This window comes from Pristiophorus japonicus, chromosome 18 (assembly GCF_044704955.1).
Source record: "Pristiophorus japonicus isolate sPriJap1 chromosome 18, sPriJap1.hap1, whole genome shotgun sequence".
NCBI classification, from domain to species: domain Eukaryota; kingdom Metazoa; phylum Chordata; class Chondrichthyes; family Pristiophoridae; genus Pristiophorus; species Pristiophorus japonicus.
This window is the reverse complement of record NC_091994.1, coordinates 108,796,947-108,824,715: the sequence shown is the minus strand read 5'-3', so window position 1 is coordinate 108,824,715 and position 27,769 is coordinate 108,796,947. Positions and strand designations below refer to the sequence as shown.

The 27,769-nt window shown below is 47.2% G+C and overlaps 1 protein-coding gene across 5 annotated transcripts in view; it reads right to left on the bottom strand.

Moving 5' to 3' along the window:
* The window catches only part of tmem201 (transmembrane protein 201), a 218,079-nt gene that overhangs the window by 76,626 nt on the left and 113,684 nt on the right, over positions 1-27,769 (bottom strand). For 4 of the 5 annotated variants that reach the window (XM_070860511.1, XM_070860514.1, XM_070860512.1 and 1 more), the window contains one exon: positions 24,355-24,575. In XM_070860511.1, the coding sequence (XP_070716612.1) occupies positions 24,355-24,575 (221 nt within the window). Of the gene's footprint in view, positions 1-24,354; positions 24,576-27,769 lie in introns of those variants that run through there. The other variant, XR_011587647.1, reaches the window with a different exon arrangement.

Genomic DNA, 27,769 nt, shown 5'->3' with positions numbered 1-27,769 from the left:
TTACCTGCAGTGTGCAGGTGATCCTTAGGACTCCAGCAGCAGCACCCTCTGGTGTACAGGTATGGTATATACAGGGTGAAGGTACATTCAGGTCTAGTGTTACAGTACATCATTGACATGCATACATAACAATCACGAAGGAAGCTCTCCAGCTCAACAGTTGCACTTTTTCTGGCACCTTTTACAATCATTTCAATCTAAATAAAATCTGGTAAAATATCCCTGTGCCGTAAATGACACCAAGACAGATTTTCAAAAGCAACTGCCTTGTAATGCACGGCATTATCAGGAGCAGAGTGATCTCCGAGACTGGCTTAGATCACCACATGGGGGTCGGAGAGGAATTTCCCAGGTTCCCCCACCCGCCCCCCAGAATTGGCCTGGGTTTTTAAACTTGGTTTCTTGCCTCTTGCAGGAGATCCAAGAAGGGAATGTACACACGAGAACAGAAGAATCCAGAGCGGGAGTAGACCATTCGGCCCCTCGAGCCTGCTCCGCCATTCAATAAGATCATGGCTGATCATCGACCTCAACTCTACTTTCCTGCCCAGTCTCCATATCCCAAAGCAAGCGCTCTGCTCAGAACTTTATCTCTCGATTCCCTTAATATCCAAAAATCTATTGATCTCTGTCCTGAATATCATCATCATAGGCAGTCTCTTGGAATCGAGGAAGACTTGCTTCCACTCCGAAAGTGAGTCCTTTGGTGGCTGAACAGTCCAACACGAGAGCCACAGACTCTGTCACAGGTGGGACAGACATTCGTCGGGGGAAGTGGGGTGGGACTTATTTACCGCACACTCCTTCCGCTGCCTGCGCCTGACCTCTTCACGCTCGCAGCGTTGAGACTCGAAGAGCTCAACGCCCTCCCGGATGCACTTTCTCCACCTAGGGCCGTCTTCGGCCAGGGTCTCCCAGGTGTCAGTGGTGATGTCGCACTTTGCCAGGGAGGCTTTGAGGGTGTCCTTGTAACGTTTCCGCTACCCACCTTTGGCTCGTTTGCCGTGAAGGAGCTCCGCATAGAGCAATTGCTTAGGGAGTCACGTGTCTGGCAGGTGAACTATGTGGCCTGCCCAGCGAAGCTGATCGAGTGTGGTCAGTGCTTCAATGCTGGGGATGTTAGCCTGGGCGAGGACACTGATGTTAGTGCGCCTGACCTCCCAGGGGATTTGCAGGATCTCGCGGCGACATCGTTGGTGCAAAAAGGGCCACATTACAGCAAAATTCTAAAGGGGCAAAGGGCGCTAAAAAGACAAGCCTGAAGGCTCTGTGCCTCAATGCGAGGAGTATTTGCAATAAGGTGGACGAATGAACTGCGCAGATAGCAGTTAATGGATATGATGTAACTGGCATCATGGAGACATGGGTGACCAAGGTTGGGAACTTAACATCCAGGGGTATTCAACATTTAGGAAGGATAGGCAGAGAGGAAATGGAGGCAGGGTGGCGTTGCTGGTTAAAGAGGAAATTAATGCAATAGTAAGGAGGGACATTAGCTTGGATGATGTGGAATCGGTATGGGTGGAGCTACGGAATACCAAAGGGCAGAAAACGCTAGTGGGAGTTGTGTACAGACCACCAAACAGTAGTAGTGAGGTTGGGGACAGCATCAAACAAGAAATAAGGGATGCGTGCAATAAAGGTACAGCAGTAATCATGGGTGACTTTAATCTACATATTGATTGGACTAACCAAACTGGTAGCAATGCGGTAGAGGAGGATTTCCTGGAGTGTATTAGGGATGGTTTTCTAGACCAATATGTCGAGGAGCCAACTAGAGAGCTGGCCATCCTAGACTGGGTGATGTGTAATGAGAAGGGACTAATTAGCAATCTTGTTGTGTGAGGCCCCTTGGGGAAGAGTGGCCATAATATGGTAGAATTCTTTATTAAGATGGAGAGTGACACAGTTAATTCAGAGACTAGGGTCCTGAACTTAAGGAAATGTAACTTCGATGGTATAAGATGCGAATTGGCTAGAATAGACTGGCGAGTGATACTTAAAGGGTTGACGGTGGATAGGCAATGGCAGACATTTAAAGATCACATGGATGAACATCAACAATTGCACATCCCTGTCTGGAGTAAAAGTAAAACAGGAAGGTGGCTCAACCGTGGCTAACAAGGGAAATTAGGGATAGTGTTAAATCCAAGGAAGAAGCATATAAATTGGCCAGAAAAAACAGCAAACCTGAGGACTGGGAGAAATTTAGAATTCAGCAGAGGAGGACAAAGAGTTTAATTAGGAGGGGGAAAATAGAGTATGAGAGGAAGCTTGCTGGGAACATAAAAACTGACTGCAAAAGCTTCTATAGATATGCGAAGAGAAAAAGATTATTGAAAACAAATGTAGGTCCCTTGCAGTCAGATTCAGGTGAATTTGTAATGGGGAGCAAAGAAATGGCAGACCAGTTGAACAAATACTTTGGTTCTGTCTTTATGAAGGAAGACGCAAATAACCTTCCGGAAATACTAAGGGACCGAGGGTCTAGTGAGAAGGAGGAACTGAAGGAAATCCTTATTCGGTGGAAAATTGTGTTAGGGAAATTGATGGGATTGAAGGCCGATAAATCCCCAGGGCCTGATAGTCTGCATCCCAGAGTATTTAAGGAAGTAGCCCTAGAAATAGTGGATGCATTGGTGATCATTTTCCAACAGTCTATCGACTCTGGATCAGTTCCTCTGGACTGGAGGGTACCTAATGTAACACCACTTTTTAGAAAGGAGGGAGGGAGAAAACGGGTAATTATAGACCGGTTAGCCTGACATCAGTAGTGGGGAAAATGTTGGAATCAATTATTAAAGATGAAATAGTAGCACATTTGGAAAGCAGTGACGGGATTGGTCCAAGTCAGCATGGATTTATGAAAAGGAAATCCTGCTTGTCAAATCTTCTAGAATTTTTTGAGGATGTCACTGGTAGAATGGACAAGGGAGAACCAATGGATGTGCTGTATTTGGACTTTCAAAAGGCTTTTCACAAGGTACCACACAAGAGATTGGTATGCAAAATTAAAGCACATGGTATTGGGGGTAATGTACTGACGTGGATAGAGAACTGGTTGGCAGTCAGGAAGCAGAGAGTCGGGATAAACGGGCCGATTTTCAGAATGGCAGGCAGTGACTAGTGGGCTCAGTGCTGGGACCCCAGCTATTTACAATATACATTAATGATTTAGATGAGGAAATTGAGTGTAATATCTCCAAGGTTGCAGATGACACTAAGCTGGGTGGCGGTGTGAGCTGTGAGGAGGACGCTAAAAGGTTAGGTGAGTGGGCAAACGAGTGGCAGATGCAGTATAAAGTGGATAAATGTGAGGTTATCCACTTTGGTGGCAAAAACACGAAGGCAGATTATCTGAATGGCGGCAGATTAGGAAAAGGGGCGGTGCAACGAAACCTGGGCGTCATGGTACATCAGTCATTGAAAGTTGGCATGCAGGTACAGCAGGCGGTGAAGGCGGCAAATTGTATTTTGGCCTTCATAGCTAGGGGATTTGAGTATAGGAGCAGGGAGGTCTTACTGCAGTTGTACAGGGCCTTAGTGAGGCCTCACCTGGAATATTGTGTTCAGTTTTGGTCTCCTAATCTGAGGACGGACGTTCTTGCTATTGAGGGAGTGCAGCGAAGGTTCACCAGACTGATTCCCGGGATGGCAGGACTGACATATGAGGAGAGACTGGATCGACTGGGCTTGTATTCACTGGAGTTTAGAAGGATGAGAGGGGATCTCATAGAAACATATAAAATTCTGACGGGACTGGACAGGTTTAGATGCGGGAAGAATGTTCTCGATGTTGGGGAAGTCCAGAACCAGGGGACACAGTCTAAGGATAAGGGGTAAGCCATTTAGGACTGAGATGAGGAGAAACTTCTTCACTGAGAGAGTTGTTAACCTGTGGAATTCCCTGCCGCAGAGAGTTGTTGATACCATTTCATTGGATATATTCAAGAGGGAGTTATGGCTAAAGAGATCAAGGGATATGGAGAGAAAGCAGGAAAGGGGTACTGAGGGAATGGTCAGCCATGATCTTATTGAATGGTGTTGCAGGCTCAAAGGGCCAAATGGCCTACTCCTGCACCTATTTTCTATGTTTCTATATCTCCAGTGACTTGAGGTGTCTTCTGTACATCGTCCATGCCTCTGATCCATACAGGAGGGCGGGTATTACTACAGCCCTGTAGACCATGAGCTTGGTGGTCGATTTGAGGGCCTGGTCTTAGAACACTATTTTCCGCAGGCGGGCAAAGGCTGCACTGGCGCGCTGGAGGTGATGTTGAATCTCCGCATCAATGTCTGCCTTTGTTGATAAAAGGCTGCCGAGGTATGGGAAGTCCTGAATATACTCAACCACTGAGCCTCCACAGCCCTCTGGGGCAGAGAATTCCAAAGATTCACCATCCACAGAGTGAAGAAGTTTCTCTTCATCTCAGTCCTAAATGGCCAACCCCTTATTCTGAGACTGTGACTCCTGGTTCTAGACTCACCAGCCCGGGAAAACATCCTCCCTGCATCTACCCTGTCAAGTCCTGTAGGAATTTTGTATGTTTCAATGAGATCACCTCTCATTCTTCTAAACTCTAGGGAATACAGGCCTAGTCTGCTCAATCTCCCCTTATAGGACAATCCCCCCATCCTAGGAATCAGTCTGTTGAACCTTCGTTGCACTCCCTCAATGGCAAGTATATTCATTTTTAGGTAAGGAGACCAAAGTGTACACAATACTCCAGGTGCGATCTCCTACCAGGGCCCGATATAATTGCAGTAAGACGTCTTTACTCTTATACTCAAATCCTTTTGTAATAAAGGCCAACATACCATTTGCTTTCTGAATTGCTTGCTGTACCCGCATGTTAACTTTCATCATGTAGTGATACACATGGCCAAAGTCAAGTATTTCGAGCAGGATAGCGATTAGGAGTGGGAATATTCCCAACCCAGGGTTAACGAAGGCCAACTGTAGCCTCCTCCTGCCCCACTTGCAAGGCCGGCATTTATTGCCCATCCCTAATTGCCCCTCGAGAAGGTGGTGGTGAACCGCTGCCTTGAACCGCTGCAGTCCGTGTGGTGAAGGTGCTCCCACAGTGCTGTTAGGGAGGGAGTTCCAGGATTGTGACCCAGCGACGATGGGGGAACGGCCGAGATATTACCAAGTCAGGATGGTGTGTGACTGGGAGGGGAACGTGGAGGTGGTGGTGTTCCCATACACCTGCTGCCCTTGTCCTTCGAGGTGGCAGAGGTCGCGGGTTTGGGAGGTGCTGCCGAAGAAGCCTTGGCGAGTTGCTGCAGTGCATCTTGTAGATGGTACACACTGCAGCCACGGTGCGCCGGTGGTGGAGGGAGTGAGTGTTGAAGCTGGTGGATGGGGTGAGTATTTAATCTTCCAATAAGCACTGAGCCTTTAGAAAACTTTCTGCAAGAATACAGACGTCAATTTAGCTTGGGTATGTGGATCAGTGTCACAGAAACCCTGCCTTGAAAAAATAATGTTTTGGTTCAATTAACTTCAGAAAAGGAGCGATGACGTGATATTCTTGCGATCTGCCTGACTGCACACTGTACAGCGGGGAAATTCTTCATTTCGATAAAAAAAATTTTGAGCGCAGCACTATATTATTCACAGTCAACGTACTGTGACAGGGACTGAAAGTGTTTCTGCCCCAACTTGTAGTAGTGCCGCCATTTTTCCACCTCTGCCATTTATCTGACAGCTTGGCCTGGGTCCCAGAGGGTTTGAAAACGTGAAAATAAAAACAGTAAAAAACACCAGAATGTTAATGTTCTGAACGACCAGAACCTGAAATAACGAGACAGACAGACTTGCATTGAAAAACGCCTTCGGATGTCTCAAAGCGCTTTACAGCCAATGAAGTACTTTTGGAGTGTAGTCACTGCTGTAATGTGCGAAACGCGGCAGCCAATTTGCGCACAGCAAGCTCCCACAAACAGCAATGTGACAATGACCAGATAAACTGGGGGATTTTTTGTTATATTAATTGAGGGATAAATATTGGCCCCAGGACACACGGGATAACTCCCCTGCTCTTCATCGAAATAGTACCAATGGATCTTTTACATCCCCTTGAGAGAGAGCAGAGGGGGCCTCGGTTTAACGTCGCATCCGAAAGACGGCGCCTCTGACAGTGCGGCGCTCCCTCAGCACTGCACTGGGAATGTCAGCCTAGATTTTGTGCTCAAGTCCCTGGAGTGGGACTTGAACCCACAACCTTCCGACTCAGACGCAAGTGTCACATGCCATATACCTTGTATATACTGACTCGCACCGAGTCTGAATAGTTGTGAAATGTGATACAGACAATAGCAGATATTTAACAATAACAAAAAAAACTCAATTCAGGTTGAATAGATGTTTATAACCACATTTGCAGCACCAGCCAAGTGTCTGACACTGCCTTGCCTCGACTGGATCTCACCTCTGCCCCCCAGTGGCAGAAGGCACCAATAACTGGCAGCGCACACAACACAACACACAGCATCTGGCCTTGGACCAGTTTCCACTGAAATTACTGGACTGAAGAATACTGCACAGCAGATTCTCCACCACTTTCATTTTCTTGAGATGATGCAATTGAAGAAGGGTCACAATTTACAAAAACAACGCATGGTTTAAACGCTACATTAAAAGAAAGAAGTGCATTTATATAGCGCCTTTCATGACCTCAGGACGTCCCAAAAGCGCTTTACAACCAATGAAGTACTTAAAAAAATATATATATAAAGTGTATTCGCTGTTGAAATGTCAGAAACGTGAACAACTTTTGAGGAGTACAGTGGCGCAGTGGTTATGTTACTGGACCAGTAATCCAGAGGCCGGGACTAATGATCCGGAGACGAGAGTTCAACACCCACCATGGCAGCTGGGGGGGGAAGTTAAATCCAGTTAATTAAATAAAGAATCTGGAAATTAACCATGAAACTACCAGATTGTTGTAAAAACCCAACTGGTTCATTAATATCCTTTAGGGAAGGAAATTTGCCGCCCTTACCCGGCCTGGCCGATGTGTGAATCCAGACCCACAGCAACGTGGTTGACTCTTAGCGAGACACTCAGTTGTAACAAACCGCTATAACAAAAGTTAGGACTGTGGGAGCACCTTCACCACACGGACCGCAGTGGTTCAAGGCAGCTCACCATCATCTTCTCAAGGGCAATTAGGGATGGGTAATAAATGCCGTCCTTGCCAGCCAAGTCCGCATCCTGTGAACGAATAAATTAAAAAAATATTCTACATTTCCAGAGCCAAGGAAACCATCTGCTGGCTCTTCATATTAAATACGGTGGCAAAGGTTCCTGGGCTCAGTATAGAATTTAAGTCAACATTTTATTATTTTGGTTCGTCACAAAGACACACCTCCTTCTCCAATTTCTTTACTTAATGAACTGAATTTAAATTCCCCAGCTGCCGTGGTGGGATTTGAACCCACATCTCCGGATCATTAGTCCTGGTCTTTGGATTACTATTCTTGCAATACAACCACTATGTTACCGTGCCCGTTTGAGTAAGGGAATCCCTACTTCAGTCCATTGAATGGAGTTCAAGGTCAGAAATCCCGAATCGCTCGGCACAGAGGATTGCGGGATGGTTGTGCGGAGCAGACACGGGGTCAGCAGCAAACGTCTTTGCCTCGCAGCTTACGATAACATAGAAACATAGAAAATAGGTTCAGGAGTAGGCCATTCGGCCCTTCGAGCCTGCACCGCCATTCAATGAGTTAATGGTTGAACATGCAACTTCAGTACCCCATTCCTACTTTCTCGCCATACCCCTTGATCCCCCTAGTAGTAAGGACTACATCTAACTCCTTTTTGAATATATTTAGTGAATTGGCCTCAACAACTTTCTGTGGTAGAGAATTCCACAGGTTCACCACTCTCTGGGTGAAGAAGTTTCTCCTCATCTCGGTCCTAAATGGCTTACCCCTTATCCTTAGACTGTGACCTCTGGTTCTGGACTTCCCCAACATTGGGAACATTCTTCCTGCATCTAACCTGTCTAAACCCGTCAGAATTTTAAACGTTTCTACGACATCACCTCTCATTCTTCTGAACTCCAGTGAATACAAGCCCAGTTGATCCAGTCTTTCTTGATATGTCAGTCCTGCCATCCCGGGAATCAGTCTGGTGAACCTTCGCTGCACTCCCTCAATAGCAAGAATGTCCTTCCTCAAGTTAGGAGACCAAAACTGTACACAATACTCCAGGTGTGGCCTCACCAAGGCCCTGTACAACTGTAGTAACACCTCCCTGCCCCTGTACTCAAATCCCCTCGCTATGAAGGCCAACATGCCATTTGCTTTCTTAACCGCCTGCTGTACCTGCATGCCATCCTTCAATGACTGATGTACCATGACACCCAAGTCTCGTTGCACCTCACCTTTTCCTAATCTGTCACCATTCAGATAATAGTCTGTCTCTCTGTTTTACCACCAAAGTGGATAACCTCACATTTATCCACATTATACTTCATCTGCCATGCATTTGCCCACTCACCTAACCTATCCAAGTCCCTCTGCTGCCTCATAGCATCCTCCTCGCAGCTCACACTGCCACCCAACTTAGTGTCATCCGCAAATTTGGAGATATTACATTTAATCCCCTCGTATAAATCATTAATGTACAATGTAAACAGCTGGGGCCCCAGCACAGAACCTTGCAGTACCCCACTAGTCACTGCCTGCCATTCTGAAAAGTACCCATTTACTCCTACTCTTTGCTTCCTGTCTGACAACCAGTTCTCAATCCACGTCAGTACACTACCCCCAATCCCATGTGCTTTAACATTGCACATTAATCTCTTGTGTGGGACCTTGTCGAAAGCCTTCTGAAAGTCCAAATAGACCACATCAACTGGTTCTCCCTTGTCCACTTTACTGGAAACATCCTCAAAAAATTCCAGAAGATTTGTCAAGAATGATTTCCCTTTCACAAATCCATGCTGACTTGGAACTATCATGTCACCTCTTTCCAAATGCGCTGCTATGACATCCTTAATAATTGATTCCATCATTTTACCTACTACCGATGTCAGGCTGACCGGTCTATAATTCCCTGTTTTCTCTTTCCCTCCTTTTTTAAAAAGTGGGGTTACATTGGCTACCCTCCACTCGATAGGAACTGATCCAAAGTCAATGGAATGTTGGAAAATGACTGTCAACGCATTCACTATTTCCAAGGTCACCTCCTTAAGTACTCTGGGATGCAGTCCATCAGGCCCTGGGGATTTATCGGCCTTCAATCCCATCAATTTCCCCAACACAATTTCCCGACTAATAAGGATTTCCCTCAGTTCCTCCTTCTTACTAGACCTTCTGGCCCCTTTTATATCCGGAAGGTTGTTTGTGTCCTCCTTAGTGAATACTGAACCAAAGTACTTGTTCAATTGGTCCGCCATTTCTTTGTTCCCCGTTATGACTTCCCCTAATTCTGACTGCAGGGGACCTACGTTTGTCTTTACTAACCTTTTTCTCTTTACATATCTATAGAAACTTTTGCAGTCCGTCTTAATGTTCCCTGCAAGCTTCCTCTTGTACTCCATTTTCCCTGCCCTAATCAAACCCTTTGTCCTCCTCTGCTGAGTTCTAAATTTCTCCCAGTCCCCGGGCCATCGTCTCATCCGAAGGGTGGTCCCTCCAACAGCGCAGCGCTCCCTCATTACTGTACTGATGGGTCAGCAAAATCACAGAAATTTACAGCATGGAAGGAGGCCATTTCGGTCCATGCCGGCCGACAAAGAGCTAGCCAGCCTAATTCCACTTTCCAGCTCTCGGTCCATAGCCCTGTAGGTTACGGCACTTCAGGTGCACATCCAAGTACTTTTTAAATGTGGTGAGGGTTTCTGCCTCTACCTCCCTTTCAGGCCGTGAGTTCCAGACCCCCACCACCCTCTGGGTGAAAATAATTTCCCCTCAAATCCCTTCCAAACCTCCCCCCAATTACTTTAAATCTATGCCCCCTGGTGTTGACCTCTGCTAAGGTCCTCCCTATCCACTCTATCTAGGCCCCTCATAATTTTATACACCTCAATAAGGTCTCTCCTCAGCCTCCTCTGTTTCAAAGAAAACCGCCCCAGCCTATCCAATCTTTCCTCATCGCTACATTTCTCTAGTCCTGGCAATATCCTCGTAACTCTCCTCTGTACCCTCTCCAGTGCAATCACATCTTTCCTGTAATGCGGTGACAAGAACTGCACGCAGTACTCCAGCTGTGGCCTAACTCGTGTTTTCTGCAGTTCAAGCTTACGGGTCAGTCTAGTTAAAACGATTCAACTTCCAGAGTGGGGCTTGAACCCACAATCTACATGAACGAGGTGAGGGTGCCACACCGAGAAGCCAAACTGACACTGTGTGAGGAAAATCGACCGTCAGCTGTGAAACGGAGACAGACTCGAAGGAGCAACGTTCACTTGAATCTCGAGTGCCTGCTATCACTTCAACTTCTTGTTTTGTGGTGAAAGGGAGGGGAAGGAAGGAGAACGAACCAGCTGTTGTCCATTCTCAGCCAGCTGCAAAGTGAGATGCTCAGCAGAAGCCGCGCACCGTGTCATTAAGGAGAGAACGCGCGAGTGCACATTAGCGGACTTTAGGATAAAGCAGCAGCAACCAGCGTTTAAGTAGCGCCTTTCATGTAGCAAAACATCCCAAGGCGCCTCACAGCAGCGTTATCAAAAAGAATTTGACAACGAGCCACACAAGAGGATGTTGGGACACGTAACAAAAAGCTTGGCCAAAGAGGCACATTTTAAGGAGAGAGAAGCAGCGAGGCAGTAGGGTTTAGGGAGGGAATTCCAGAGTTTGGGGCCCAGGCAGCTGAAGGCACGGCCACCGATGGTGGAGCGATGAAAATTGGGGATGCTCAAGAGGGCAGACTTGGAGGAGCAGAGATCTCGGGGGGGTTGTGGGGCTGGAGGAGATTAGAGATAGGGAGGGGCGAGGCCATGGAGGGATTTAGAATTTTAAAATCGCGGTGCTGCTTAACCGGGTGCCAATGTAGGTCAGCGAGCACAGGGGTGATGGGTGAGCGGGACTCAGTGCGAGTTAGGACACGGGGCGGCCGAGTTTTGGATCACCTCAAGTTTACGGAGGGTAGAATGTGGGAGGCCAGGCAGGAGTGTGTTGGAATAGTCAAGTCTAGAAGGTAACAAAGGCCTGGATGAGGGTTTCAGCAGCGGATGAGCTGAGGCAGGGGTGGAGTCGGGCGATGTTACGGAGGTGGAAATAGGTGGTGTTGGTGACAGAGTGGGCGTGTGGACGGATCCTCTTCTTTTTTTTTTTACTCGAATCGACCCACTCGATAGTCACAAGGCACCAATGAACATTGACAGCTATTGTGCAGAAGTCTGTATAATGGCATAGAGACATAGATTATAAGATGAACAACAAGAAAGTTAGTGGGGAAACTTTTTGTCTTGCCCTTTCCACAGAGGGTCGCGAGGCTGTGCAATACACGGCCAGAGTTAGTGATTGAAGCAGAGCCCGAGGCAATAAACAGGTTCGATAGATGGTTGAAGGGGGGGATAAAGGCATATGGGAAAAGGGCCGACAACGGGCACTGAACTGCCGCTCACAGAGAGATCAACACCAACACGGACTGGCTGGGTCGAACGCAGTTACTATGTTGTATCCCTGTGTGATGGGAAGGGAAGGAAGAGATTTTTTTCTCCAATCTCATTACGAAGTCAATGAGAAATAGTCCATGATCCCTGACATTCAACGGCATACCATCGCCAAATCCCCCACCATCAACATCCTGGGGGTCACCATTGACCAGAAACATAACTGGACCAGCCACATAAATACTGTGGTCACAGGAGGAGGTCGGAGGTTGGGTATTTTGCTTTGAGTGTCTCACCTCCCGACTCCCCAAAGCCTTTCCACCATCGACAAGGCAAGACTTGTTTTCCTTGGATCAGAGGAGGCTGAGGGGAGACCTCATTGAGGTGTCAAAAATTATGAGAGGCCTAGATAGAGTGGATAGGAAGGACCTATTTCCCTCATCAGAGGGGTCAACAACCAGGGGGCATAAATTTAAAGTAATTGGTAGGTTTAGAGGTGATTTGAGGGGAAATTTCTTCACCCAGAGGGTGGTGGCGGTCTGGAATTCACGGCCTGAAAGGGTGGTAGAGGCAGAAACCCTCACCACATTTAAAAAGTACTGGGATGGGCACCTGAAGTACCGTAACCTACAGGGCTACGGACCTAGAGCTGGAAAGTGGAATTAGGCTGGGAAGCCTCTTGTTGGCCGACGTCGACACGTTGGGCCGAAATGGCCTCCTTCTGTGCTGTAAATTTCTATGATTCTTTTATGATTCGAAGTCAGGAGTGTGATGGAACACTCTCCACTTGCCTGGATGGGTGCAGTTCCACCAAGACTCAATAAACTCGACACCATCCCGGACAAAGCAGGCTGCTTGACTGGCCCCCCATCCACCACCTTCAACACTCACTCCCTCCACCACCGGCGCACCGTGGCTGCAGTGTGCACCATCTACAAGATGCACTGCAGCAACTCGCCAAGGCTTCTTCGGCAGCACCTCCCAAACCCACGACTTCTACCCCGTAGAAGGACAAGGGCAGCAGGCGCATGGGAACACCACCACCTCCACGTTCCCCTCCCAGTCACACACCATCCTGACTTGGAAATATATCGGCCGTTCCTTCATCGTCGCTGGGTCACAATCCTGGAACTCCCTCCCTAACAGCACTGTGGGAGCACCTTCACCACACGGACTGCAGCGGTTCAAGAAGGCGGCTCACCACCACCTTCTCAAGGGGCAATTAGGGATGGGCAATAAATGCCAGCCTCGCCAGTGATGCCTGCATCCCAGGAACGAATAAAAAACAAAACAAGATCCATCCTCACAGCACCAGCTAATATTCAGCAACAGATATTTGTCAATGGTAATGTTTTGTTGTAGACTTCCAGCGTTAATTCAGCTTGGAGATGTGTGCAAGGTCATAACATAAGAAATAAGAGCTGGAGTGGGCCACTCAGTATGATCATGGCTGATCCGAGCTTGGCCTCAACTCCACTTCCACGCATGTTACCCATAGGTCGCTAGTTTTTTTTAAATACCTGCAGCAGAGTTCTGTTTACCATATTCTAAGTGACTACACTTCATAAGCATTTCATTGGCTGTAAAGCGCTTTCGGATGTTGTGAAAGGCACTATATAAATGCAAGTCTTCCCTTTTAAATCTGGTGATTCACCTTCAGGTGATAAGGATTTATATTTGATAGGATGGTCAATTAGACCGAAAGTAACTCAGTCCAAATTGTCACAAATGCAGAGGTTTAAAACGCCTAAGCTTCACACAAGATTAGCAGATCCTAGCGATTATAAAATAAATTACAATGATCACTGAGGAAATTATAACCGAGCATTACCGCCGCTGCTTGTCCCAATCGGAAACTATTGTTAAAAATTAAACGTCAAATCTATTGCTGCAATCCTTGGTATAGCTTCAAAAACAATTGCGATCCTCTTGTGTGGCCAAATCAGAAAAGTGATACTGAGCAGTTTCGCTGTTCTTGAAAATCACAAAGAGTATTTAAATATTGGTCTTAACATCAAACAATAAAGCTCGCGACAGGTTTTTAATGTTGGAGTGGTGTTTAAGGAGTTTGTGGCAGGCTCGGTTGCCTGTAAAAGCGTGCCTCCTTTGCAAGCAGCACTTTACATTCTGACAGGCACGAGTTTTACAACTACTGCGGGGTACAAAGCACGAGTGTGGATTAGTTTTATGGTCATATAGGACAAGTCTTTAATTAATTAAAGCAAAGAAAAGGAGCAACACTCACCCACACACACACACAAATCCCTCCCCTGAATATAAACAGTTGTTAAGGATGATTTGGAAATAATTCAAAACGTACATGACAAAAAGGGCAGAGTGGTGATGGAATCTGATCTCAAACTACAACTTTATTGGTGCAAGTTTTACTCAAACTTTTATTTACAGGAAGACTCAGACCACAACCTGCTCCAGAAAACAACGGCAGTATTGTTGGTGTAGCAGCTGGTCCGCGAGCCAGGATTCTTTGCAAAACTTACCACAAATATCAAATGGCTGAGCATTTCTGAGGGGCGAAAGCCTCTTTCCTTCCCGCTTACAGTTACGTTATTCCTCCTCCTCCCCGTGGAAGATTGCCCATGTTGGAAGGATTTGTGTGGGAGCTACTCTGGGGTCTCTGTCAATGTCATTCATCATCCGGTTACTCGAAGGTACAGATGCATCGTTGGCATGCCAGACACGAGGCTCCCAAAGCAAGCGCTCTACTCGGAACTCCTTCACAGCAAACGAGCCGAAGGTGGGCAGAGGAAACGTTACAGAGGCACCCTCAAAGCCTCCCTGATAAGGTGCAACATCCCCACCAACACCTGGGAGTCCCTGGCCAAAGACCGCCCTAAGTGGAGGAAGTGCATCCGGGAGGGCGCTGAGCACCTCGAGTCTCGTCGCCGAGAGCATGCAGAAACCAAACGCAGGCAGCGGAAGGAGCGTGCGGCAAACCTGACTCCCCACCCACCCTTTCCCTCAACCACTGTCTGTCCCACCTGTGACAGAGACTGTATTTTGGACTATTCAGTCACCTAAGAACTCACTTTTAGAGTGGAAGCAAGTCTTCCGCGATTCCGAGGGACTGCCTCTGATGATGATATGACGACTCGAAGGTACAGAATGGGCCACAGTTGCCTTACTCTGCTCGCCCTTCGAAGAAACATCTGACCACCCCCCACTCGTCCTGCCCAATGTCCGGAGCTTTGCACACAGTTGCGAATCCACAAGGGGACACTCGGGGAGTCACCAGATCAGATTGCTGCATCAGATTTGTTGGCTGGCCAGCATGTTACTGCGTTTGCTGTGCAACTAATAAAAATGCTTCTTCTGCAACGGCAACGACCGTTTCCTTCGGGTAGCGATCGGGGGGGGGGGGGGGGGGTCCCCGAGTGCGAGGCAGTGTTTCCAGATATTTGGGGCTGAGCAGGTTTCTGGGAAACCGTCTCCGCGAGTTCATTTCCCGCCTGCCAGCAGCAGCAGCACAAAGAAAGACTTGCATTTCTATAGCGCCTTTCACGGCCACCGGACATCCCATAGTGCTTTACAGCCGATGAAGTACCTTTGGAGTGTTGTCACTGTTGTAATGTGGGAAGCATTTGCGCACAGCAAGCTCCCACAAATAGCAATGTGATAATGACCAGATAATCTGTTTGTGTGATGCTGATTGAGGGATAAATATTGGCCCAGGACACCGGGGAGAACTCCCCCTGCTCTTCTTTGAACTAGTGCCATGGGATCTTTTACATCCACCTGAGGAGGCAGACGGGGCCTCGGTTTAGAAACATAGAAACATAGAAAATAGATGCAGGAACAGGCCATTCAGCCCTTCTAGCCTGCACCGCCATTCAATGAGTTCATGGCTGAACATGAAACTTCAGTAACCCCTTCCTGCTTTCTCGCCATACCCCTTGATCCCCCGAGTAGTAAGGACTTCAACTAACTCCCTTTTGAATATATTTAGTGAATTGGCCCCAACCACTTTCTGTGGCAGAGAATTCCACAGGTTCACCACTCTCTGGGTGAAGAAGTCTCTCCTCATCTCGGTCCTAAATGGCTTCCCCCTTATCCTTAGACTGTGACCCCTGGTTCTGGACTTCCCCAACATTGGGAACATTCTTCCTCCATCTAACCTGTCTAAACCCGTCAGGATTTTAAACGTTTCTATGAGATCCCCTCTCATTCTTCTGAACTCCAGTGAATACAAGCCCAGTTGATCCAGTCTTTCTTGATAGGTCAGTCCCACCATCCCTGGAATCAGTCTGGTGAATCTTCGCTGCACTCCCTCAATAGCAAGAATGTCCTTCCTCAAGTTAGGAGACCAAAACTGTACACAATACTCCAGGTGTGGCCTCACCAAGGCCCTGTACAACTGTAGCAACACCTCCCTGCCCCTGTACTCAAATACCCTCGCTATGAAGGCCAACATGCCATTTGCTTTCTTAACCGCCTGCTGTACCTGCATGCCAACCTTCAATGACTGATGTACCATGACACCCAGGTCTCGTTGCACCTTCCCTTTTCCTAATCTGTCACCATTCAGATAATAGTCTGTCTCTCTGTTTTTACCACCAAAGTGGATAACCTCACATTTATCCACATTATACTTCATCTGCCACGCATTTGCCCACTCACCTAACCTATCCAAGTCACTCTGCAGCCTCATAGCATCCTCCTCGCAGCTCACACTGCCACCCAACTTAGTGTCATCCGCAAATTTGGAGATACTACATTTAATCCCTTCTTCTAAATCATTAATGTACAATGTAAACAGCTGGGGCCCCAGCACAGAACCTTGCGGTACCCCACTAGTCACTGCCTGCCATTCTGAAAAGTACCCATTTACTCCTACTCTTTGCTTCCTGTCTGACAACCAGTTCTCAATCCACGTCAGCACACTACCCCCAATCCCATGTGCTTTAACTTTGCACATTAATCTCTTGTGTGGGACCTTGTCGAAAGCCTTCTGAAAGTCCAAATATACCACATCAACTGGTTCTCCTTTGTCCACTTTACTGGAAACATCCTCAAAAAATTCCAGAAGATTTGTCAAGCATGATTTCCCCTTCACAAATCCATGCTGACTTGGACCTATCATGTCACCATTTTCCAAATGCGCTGCTATGACATCCTTAATAATTGATTCCATCATTTTACCCACTACTGAGGTCAGGCTGACCGGTCTATAATTCCCTGTTTTCTCTCTCCCTCCTTTTTTAAAAAAGTGGGGTTACATTGGCTACCCTCCACTTGATAGGAACTGATCCAGAGTCAATAGAATGTTGGAAAATGACTGTCAATGCATCCGCTATTTCCAAGGCCACCTCCTTAAGTACTCTGGGATGCAGTCCATCAGGCCCTGGGGATTTATCGGCCTTCAATCCCATCAATTTCCCCAACACAATTTCCCGACTAATAAAGATTTCCCTCAGTTCCTCCTCCCTACGAGACCCTCTGACCCCTGTTTGTGTCCTCCTTAGTGAATACTGAACCAAAGTACTTGTTCAATTGGTCTGCCATTTCTTTGTTCCCCGTTATGACTTCCCCTGATTCTGACTGCAGGGGACCTACGTTTGTCTTTACTAACCTTTTTCTCTTTACATACCTATAGAAACTTTTGCAATCCGCCTTAATGTTCCCTGCAAGCTTCTTCTCATACTCCATTTTCCCTGCCCTAATCACGGTTGAGCCACCTTCCCTTTTTTATTTTTACGCCAGACAGGAATGTACAATTGTTGTAATTCATCCATGCGGTCTCTAAATGTCTGCCATTGCCCATCCACAGTCAACCCCTTAAGTATCATTCGCCAATCTATCCTAGCCAATTCACGCCTCATGCCTTCAAAGTTACCCTTCTTTAAGTTCTGGACCATGGTCTCTGAATTAACTGTTTCATTCTCCATCCTAATGCAGAATTCCACCATATTATGGTCACTCTTCCCCAAGGGGCCTCGCACAATGAAATTGCTAATTAGTCCTCTCTCATTACACAACACCCAGTCTAAGATGGCCTCCCCTCTAGTTGGTTCCTCGACATATTGGTCTAGAAAACCATCCCTTATGCACTCCAGGAAATCCTCCTCCACCGTATTGCTTCCAGTTTGGCTAGCCCAATCTGTGTGCATATTAAAGTCACCCATTATAACTGCTGCACCTTTATTGCATGCACTCCTAATTTCCTGTTTGATGCCCTCCCCAACATCACTACTACTGTTTGGAGGTCTGTACACAACTCCCACTAACGTTTTTTGCCCTTTGGCGTTCTGCAGCTCTACCCATATAGATTCCACATCATCCAAGCTAATGTCTTTCCTAACTATTGCATTAATCTCCTCTTTAACCAGCAATGCTACCCCACCTCCTTTTCCTTTTATTCTATCCTTCCTGAATGTTGAATACCCCTGGATGTTGAGTTCCCAGCCCTGATCATCCTGGAGCCACGTCTCTGTAATCCCAATCACATCATGTTTGTTAACATCTATTTGCACAGTTAATTCATCCACCTTATTGCGGATACTCCTTGCATTAAGACACAAAGCCTTCAGGCTTATTTTTTTTAACACCCTTTGTCCTTTTAAAATTCTTCCGCACAGTGGCCCTTCCTGTTCCTCGCCCCGGGCCTCTCCGCCCCCCCACCCCCCCCATCTCCCCTCCGTCTCCTGCCTCCCTTTTGTCTCCCTCTGTCTCCCTGCATTGGTTCCCATCCCCCTGCCATATTAGTTTAACTCCTCCCCAACAGCACTAGCAAACACTCCCCCTAGGACATTGGTTCCGGTCCTGCCCAGGTGCAGACCGTCCGGTTTGTACTGGTCCCACCTCCCCCAGAACCGGTTCCAATGCCCCAGGAATTTGAATCCCTCCCTGCTGCACCACTGCTCAAGCCACGTATTCATCTGCGCTATCCTGCGATTCCTACTCTGACTAGCACGTGGCACTGGTAGCAATCCAGAGATTACTACTTTTGAGGTCCTACTTTTTAAATTTAGCTCCTAGCTACTTAAATTCGTTTCGTAGGACCTCATCCCTTTTTTTTTACCTATGTCGTTGGTACCAATGTGCACCACGACAACTGGCTGTTCTCCCTCCCATTTCAGAATGTCCTGCACCCGCTCCGAGACATCCTTGACCCTTGCACCAGGGAGGCAACATACCATCCTGGAGTCTCGGTTGAGGCCGCAGAAACGCCTATCTATTCCCATCACAATTGAATCCCCTATTACTATCGCGCTCCCACTCTTTTTCTTGCCCTCCTGTGCAGCAGAGCCAGCCACGGTGCCATGAACTTGTCTGCTGCTGTCCTCCCCTGATGAGTCATTCCCCCCCAACAGTACTCAAAATGGTGTATCTGTTTTGCAGGGGGATGACCACAGGGGACCCCTGCACTATCTTTCTTGCACTGCCCTTCCTGCTGGTCTTCCATTCCCTATCTGGCTGTGGACCCTTCTGCTACGGTAAGACCAACTCACTACACGTGATACTCACGTCATTCTCAGCATCATGGATGCTCCAGAGTGAATCCACCCTCAGCTCCAATTCCGTAATGCGGACCGTAAGGAGCTCGAGGCGGACACACTTCTCACACACGTAGTCGTCAGGGACACCGGAAGTGTCCCTGAGTTCCCACATGGCACAGGAGGAGCATATCACGTGACCGATCTCCCCTGCCATGCCTTAACCCTTAGATACCCTTAAATTGGTAATAACAATGTTACAGTTCACTTACTGATATAAAAAACAAAAAGAAAAGCTACACACCAATCACCAGCCAATCACTTACCCCATTGGCTGTGACGTCACCTTTTGATTCCTTTCTATTTCTATTTTGCTTTCTCTCCCGCTGTAGCTGCACAAGCCCCGCCTTTTATAGGCCGCTCCCGCCTCTCACCAACTGCTACTGACTCTCGATCTCCCGCTGGGCCTTTTAATGTCTCATCCGAAAGACGGCACCTCTGACAGTGCAGCACTCCCTCAGCACTGCACTGGGAGTGTCAGCCTGGATTTATGTGCTCAATTCTCCAGAGTAGAATTTCAACCCACAACCTTCTGACTTGGAGGCGAGAGTGCTGTCCACTGAGCCATTGGCATCCACCTCGGTTGGCAGTATTAGCCTCACTTAAATGCAGCCTGTCCACTTCCTGGTTCGGCCCCAACTGGAGCACTGTGTCCAATTCTGGTCACCGCACTTTAGGAAGGATGTGAAGGCCTCAAGAGAGGGTGCACAAAGGATTTACGAGAATGATTCCAGGAACGAGGGACTTCAGTTCCGTGGATAGACTGGAGGAGCTGGGGTTGTTCTCCTGAGAGCAGAGAAGGTTGAGAGGAGATTTGATAGCGATGTACAAAATCATGAGGGGTCTGGACAGAGCAGATAGAGAGAAACTGTTCCCGTTGGCGGGAGGTTCGAGAACCAGAGGGCACAGATCTAAGGCAAAGGAAGCAAAGACGACGTAAGAAAAAAAGTTTTTTTACGCAGCGAGTGTGCACTGGGTGGGTGGAGGCAGACTCAACTTTATCTTTCAAAAGGGAGCTGGATAAGTATCTGAAGGAAAAGAAAATTGCAGGGCTACGGGGAAAGGGCGGAGGGAGTGGGACTGGTCGAGAGTTGGCACGGGCGCGAGGGGCCGAATGGCCTTCCGGAGTGTAACCATTCTACGGGGCCGAAATTGCCCCCGACTGAATGTCGGCACACCTACCGTTTCTGAAGGAGACTACAGCGATATTGAGGACTTCGAGAAAATTTTCATCTGCAGGCAGTGTTCGGAAGTGCGCGGGGTGTGGGTTGGATGTGTCATTAGCATCGCGCTGACGCGTCACAATATCCCTCCCCTTCCGTTAAAGAGGCGGGGGGGGGGGGGCCGCTGTGAACTCTGCATTAACTTCAGTGGCGATCACTGGGCCACCAGGGAAGGTCCCGGAGCAGGCTTGAGGCGCCCGCATGGCCCACTCCTGCTCCTATTTCTCATGTCCTCATGCTTAATTTGACTACAGTTGTTAAGTTTTTGCTTCTTTGGAGCAAGTTGTGAGAGTTGGGATCATTTGTGTTTACAATTGTTATATTTCGTGTTATATCTTTTTCTGTGTCGCATCAGCAAAGTAATAATTAAACAAAACACAATTAATTAGAATGCTCAATAACATTTCGCTATACACAGAAACATGGGGAAAAGTGAATTCCTGAAAATAAAATGCAACTTTCAACTTCTTTTTGGGGGGGATGGAAAGCGGGGGAGGGGAGAAATAATATTTTGCAGGGGGATTGAAAGATAAATAAATGAACATGTGGAAACGTCAAAATTGGTGGACATTCTCAACATGCTTCCTTCTATACACCGAATTTTAAAATCAATAAAGGGACTTGCTCACTTCTCGAATCTGAACTGGTAAATATATTTTGTTTTTAAAAAGTGCCGTTAAATGAAAATAAGTCTGATCAGTCAGAAGAACCCTCGAGGTTTTGAAGAGCTCTATGCGACACTGAACAAGGTGAGATTACTGGCGGCTTGCAAACACTTTTTGTTCACGACTCATTTTTAACCTTCGAGACGCTACAAATCCAACAGTCTAGCTCTATCAGGGAAAGCCAAATAACTAATTAGTCGGGGATAATTAGGGTTAACTTCGTCATGTGTTGTACTCACAGTGTCAGTTGTGGCTCAGTGGGTAGCACCCTCGCCTCTGAGTCAGAAGGTTGTGGGTTCAAGTCCCGCTCCAGGAGCACAAAATAAGATCTAGGCTGACACTCCAGTGCAGTGCTGAGGGAGTGCTGCACACTGTCGGAGGTGCCGTTTTTCGGATGAAACGTTAAACCGAGGCCCCCTCTGCTCTCTGAGCTGGACGTAAAAGATCCCAGGGCACTAATCTGAAGAAGAGCAGGGGCATTTATCCCCGGTGTCCTGGGGCCAATATTGATCCTTCAAAACAGATTATCTGCTCATTATCACATTGCTGTTGGTGGGAGCTTGCTGTGCGCAAATTGGCTGCCGCGTTTCCCACATTACAACAGCGACTACACTCCAAAAGTACTTCATTGGCTGTAAAGCGCTTCGAGACGTTCGGTGGTCGTGAAGGGCGCTATATAAATGCAAGTCTTTCTTTTACCTGTTCCCAATGACTATCTGTGCGGAGGAAGCAACACAGAATCGCGTAAATATGACGTAATCCCCTTTGTGGATTTTTCCATCTTGTTCAGGCTGCCGTGACCCTTAAAGATCATCACAGAATCATACAGCACAGGAGGCGGCCATTCGGCCCATCGTTCCTGTGCCAGCTCTCTGAACGAGCGATCCAATTAGTCCCACTCCCCCCCGCTCTTTCCTCGCAGTTATTTATTTTCCCATTTCAAGCATATAAATAAGACAATGCAAATATACTTAAAATGAATACACACCTCATCACTTGCACAAGAGTTCTGCCAATTGGAGAACTGGTAATGGGAATGTTTTGTTTGTGAACTGATTTATAAAGATCTTTAACACTTTATGTAGTTATCTTGTGTTTTTTGATCCCAGGGTATGATAACTAAGGATGGCAAACAGAGAAAAAAATCTAAGTTTGCAGGGGAGGGTGGGGGGTGTAATAAAAGGAACGGGAGAGGGCAGAGGTTATGGTCTGAAATTGGTGAACTCGATATTGAGTCCAGAAGGCTGTAAAGTGGTCACTACTCAGCCATTCACACCCCATCTAGACTCATCTTTTTCTAACTTCTGCCATTACCGTCTCAAGTCGGCCCGTTATCCCTTGTGTCTCTCTAATCTCTCCTGTCTTCCACCCTATCACTGACCTTCTTCTATTCATTCTGTTCATTCCGAACATTCACCAGTTCTGACCAAGGGTCATCGACCTGAAACGTTAACTCTGTTTTTCTCTCCACAGATGCTGCCTGACCCGCTGAGTATTTCCAGCATTTTCTGTTTTAATTTCAGATTCCAGCATCCGCGGTGTTTTACTTGTGTGTGATAACTAGGTGCAGAGTTACCTCAGCACACTGACCTACTACATACATACTTAACCATTGAAAGTATTCACAAATTACATGATAATTTAGTGACTCAAAACGAACATTTTTAAGAGATCCAATATGTGCCGCTCCAGGGCTTATGGTGGTATAAGACACACCTGGGTTTGTAAGTTCAAACCAAACATGCGCGACAGCCACAAGATCCAACAACCACAGAGTGGTCACAACATGTCAAAATCTACACAGACACACACACGCAATATAACTGGCAGTTAGGGCACATGTGTGGAAGTGTAAGTTCATTTGCATTGTCACTCATCACGTTCTATTACATCATCAGAGAAACCACACCATTTTACTACAACTATATATGGAACAGAGCAGCGTTCTGTCTGCTCACTCCTGCACATTCGGTTACGATCTCACAGTTACTCATCTCTGCACCGTTGGATAAAGCAGCAGATAGTGGATTCATTGCTGGCTTTTGACCCCTGCTCACTGTTGAGAACCATAGAAATTTACTTCACAGGAGGCCGCCATTCGGCCCATCGTGTCCGTGCCAGCCAAAAAGAGAGCTACCCAGCCGAATCCCACTTTCCAGCTCTTGGTCCGTAGCCCTGTAGGTTACGGCACTTTCAGTGCATATCCAAGTCCTTTTTAAATGTGGCGAGGGTTTCTGCCTCTACCACCCTTTCAGGCAGTGAGTTCCAGATCCCCCACCGCCCTCTGGGTAAAGAAATTTCCCCTCAAATTCCCTCTAAACCTCCCCCCAATTACTTTAATTCTATGCCCCCTGGTTGGTGACCCCTCTGCTAAGGGAAATAGGTCCTTCCTATCCACTCTATCCAAGCCCCTCATAATTTTATACACCTCAATAAGGTCTCGCCTCAGACTCCTCTGTTCCAAAGAAAACAACCCCAGCTTATCCAATTTGTTCTCGTAGCTAAAAGTCTCCAGTCCAGGCAACATCCTCATAAATCTCCTCAGTACCCTCTCCAGTGCAATCACATCTTTCCCGTAATGCGGTGACCAGAACTGCATGCACTACTCTAGCTGTGGCCTCACTAGTGTTTTATACAGTTCAAGCTTACGGGTCAGTCAAGTTCAAGGGCTCAACCTCGGAGTGGAGCTTGAACCCACAACCTAAATGACCGAGGTGAGGGTGCCATCCAATAAGCCAAACTGACACAGTGTGAGGAAAATCTCATCGTTTTGTCCATCTCAATCAGGTCCCCTCTGTTCCAAAGAAAACAAACCCAGCCCATCCAATATTTCCTCGTGGCTAACATTCTCCAGTCCTGGCCAATAGCAAAGCTTCCATCGGCCCCGCTTGGCGTCCCGGGGTGATTCACCGAGGATGCCCTCGTGCCCGCAAGTTCCAAAACGTCGGTGAAATGCTCCCCAGCGCGGGCAGAGCGGACAAACGGTGGGGGGGTGGGGCAGCAACGGTGACGAGGAATCAACAGCGAAGGCGTATCCCTCTTTGCGTTGGACGTCGCAAAGAATACAGCTGAAACAGACAGAGCGCGGAAATCCGCCGACAAGCTGGACCCGCGGACTGACATTTCGAACAGTGATGACCAGAGGTAAAGCAGGGATGGGACACAGCACAAACATGTGGCAGCAATGGAGCCGGTGTGTTGCTGGACAGGGGCAACACAGATCCAGAACATAACAGAAGCAGGAGTCGGCCATGTGGCCCTTTGAGCCTGCTCCGCCATTCAATGAGATCACGGCGGATCTGAAGCCCTGAAAGAATAAAACCCTGTCGCATCAATTAATTGTTACAGTTCCCTGAAAGCGGTTTGCAAACGACCAACTGACCTGCCCGCGTCAGAGATGGGATGGTGCCCAGGGACAGGGCTCGGTTCAGGCGACCCGGCAGCGAGCAGGGAGAGTTGCGTCTGGCCGTCCTGCAGAGCTGTTGCCTGGCCAGTTGATGGACACTCGGAGGGATCGGGATGAAGAGAGAGGCAGAGCTCGAAGCGCAGGGCGAAAGGGCACCATCGCTGCAGAAGGAGCTGATCGACTCGCCGGACATGTACCTGCAAAACACACACAACCGTTTGAAGGAAAACTCCAGATGCCAACCCGGTTAAGGAGCAAGATACTTCCCGAATAATCATCGGAACAAAAAAAATAGGAGCAGGAGTCGGCCATTTTGGCCTCTCATGCCTGCTCTGCCATTCAATAAGATCATGGCTGATCTGATCATGGACTCAACTCCACTTTCCATCATCAACTGCTTCGGTTCCATGTCCGGATAATCTCATTTAACTGAACTAGATGGATCCAGAATACAAAAGCAAAATACCGCGGATGCTGGAATCTGAAATAAAAAACAGAGAATGCTGGAAATACTCAGCAGGTCAGGCAGCGTTTGTGGAAAAAGTTAGAGAGGTAACAAGTTTTTAAGCAAGTGTCGGGGCAGGGAAAGGGGAGGAGGGGAGGAAAGAATAGAAGGGAAGGTCTGTGATAGGGTGGGAGGCAGGAGAGATGAGAGAGATGGAACCATACATTCTGTGCAATGTTAACTAGTCACTGAGCAGAGAACAAGGTTGTGTAGCACGGCGGTTATGTCACTGGACCAGAGGCCTGGACTAATGATCCGGAGACACGAGTTCAAATCTCACCACGGCAGCTGGGGAATTTAAATTCAGTTAATTAAATAAATCTGTAATTTAAAAAAAAAGTTAGTACCTGTATCAGTAATGGTGACCATACAACTCATCTTATAAAAACCCATCTGGTTCACTAAGGTCCTTAGCCGGTCTGGTCTATATGTGACTCCAGACCTACAGCGATGTGGGTGACTCTTTGCTGCCCTCTGAAATGGCCCAGCGAGCGTCTCGATTATCAAGGCGACGGCTCACCACCACTTTCAGGAGGGCGCGGGCAATTAGGGATAATGAAGAGCAATTAATGCCGTCTTTCCCAGTGATGCCCACATCCCGTGAATGAATATTAAAAAAAAAACTATTTTATGAAGGTTGAACCTAATAAGGCCCATGGCACTATTCTCCCCGTGTAAAACGCTGCTGAGCAGCACAACCAGTACTCCAGAGCAACGACTACAATTGTTGCGCAAAATGGCTGCCACGTTTCCGACATTACAACAGTAACTGCACTTCAAAAGGTACTTCATTGACTGTAGAGTGCTTCCCCCTAGTGGACTACTGCTCCACCGAGTGAACTACTGATGTACTGCAACTACTGATGAAAATAACAAAGGATCATGAGGCAAGGTCATATGATGAGTTTTCTGGTAGGGAGCCATCTGTGGGCAGTGTGTGTTTGTTAGTCATGTCGTAAGAATATATCACAATCCTGAGGGCATGAAAGGCACTATATAAATGCAAGCCTTCCTTACTTCCTTTACAATTAATTGGAAAACAACTAACTTTAAACAAACAAACATGCATTTACAATAGCACCTTTATCTTAAGGTGCTTTATGACCAACGGATTACTTTTTGAAGTGCAGTCAATATAGACAAGGGGTCAGTGTATTTGTACACAGCAAGATGCCATAAACAGCAAATACATGAATGACCAGAGAATTGGATTTCTGGTGTGGTTTGAAACTGGTTTGTGATGAAAGAAGAAAATGGTGTTTCTCCATGAAGACGTTGCAAGGGTTCATTCAATTTGAACTCAAGTTTAAAATTGACAGCAACAAAAATCAATGGAAAGAAAAGGAGAATGCTGCATTGAGCCTTACATCCCAATCTGCTGTTTGCAACTACTGAAGACAGTGATACATGCATAAACGTAACACAGATTAGCATAAGATTACATCGCTCATGAAATATATTTTGTGGAAGCATTTGTAAACAAACTGGAGCTTTGCACAGTGCCGACTCTTGCTGGGATACAGTTCCACGGACAGTGACGGCATCTTGCGTATCCCTCCAAAATGCTCACTCTAAATATTGTACGCCTGGACACAGTGTGACAGGCTTTTCAAATGTGGAATGTCATAGCCAAGCCCAACACTCGTAAACTGATGTCTGCACATTTTCAAAGAGCCATTTAGTGGAGAGCAATTGGGAGCAGGAACCGGGGTCTTGATTTGTCTATCCCACACAAGGACTCCAAAGGCCAGTTGAAGGTGGCCACCAAGTTTAACTACCTCGGCACACGCTATGGATCGAACTCGGAAGCTTCCTGACGGTTTGGCTCAACGATACGCTCGGTTATGGCCACACCATTTACCGCTCGTTTGGGAATGGGTTGGGCCGGAGTAATGATATTTTAATGTCTCAACAATGAATAGCGACTGGCGTTATAGTTAGACGTGCCCATCGCCCACATTCTGCCCTGGGAATTGCTGGAAGCGAGAGATGGAAACGGCACAGCCGCCTCTACAGGGCAATCTGGGAACTGAGTGAACAGGGCATCTCCTCAACCAATCAGATTGAAGCATTCTAACACTAACAGCCTGGAACCAGAAAATGCAAGTTGGAATGGCGAATTCAATATCAAATCAGGTACAGAAAGAGAAAAAGAGGAAAATAAAGACTGGAATGAGAGAGAGGAGAAAAAAAAAAGACAAAGAAAAAGTAAAACGTGTTCTTAATTTTAAATCTTTTTTTGAAATCTCCAACAACAATCGAATTTTGAAGGAATGAGACTCCACACTTGCAATTGTTGATTTTCAGTGCCAGAGAGGTCGAGTGGCAGTGATCAACACTCACCACGCCGTTAAAAGGGTACTTCGACTTGAAATGATGTGACATAACTGCCTGCGGCGAGTTTGCTTCGGGACCACTGCGTTCAGCTCACGAACTTCAGGCACGTGAATCGGTCGCCAGACGACGAGAGCCCGTTTCCACCAAACTAACGGCATCTCCGGCAGCACCTTCCCGATTTCCACGGTTAACCGGGCTGCTGCTCTCGCCTGAAGCTGCCGAGGTATCCCCAGCTCAATAACACAACGAGCGATATGATCCTCGCCCGTTAGTTTGACAGCAATATTTGGCCCATAATCCTTTCAGTTTGCGCATCAGGGTTTAGCAATGCAAATTAAATTGTCTGGATTTTCCAAAAATGATCTTATTTAGACAGACATTCCACAGTTGGTAGAAATAAATGATCATAGTGCGCAAATTATACTGGCACAATAACAAGCAAAGTTTGGGATTTTAGAACAGTCCTTTTGATCTCTGAACCCATTTAAAGGGGCTGCAGGCTACATCAGTGGCACACAATTGATTCAACAACAATTTGCATTGATATAG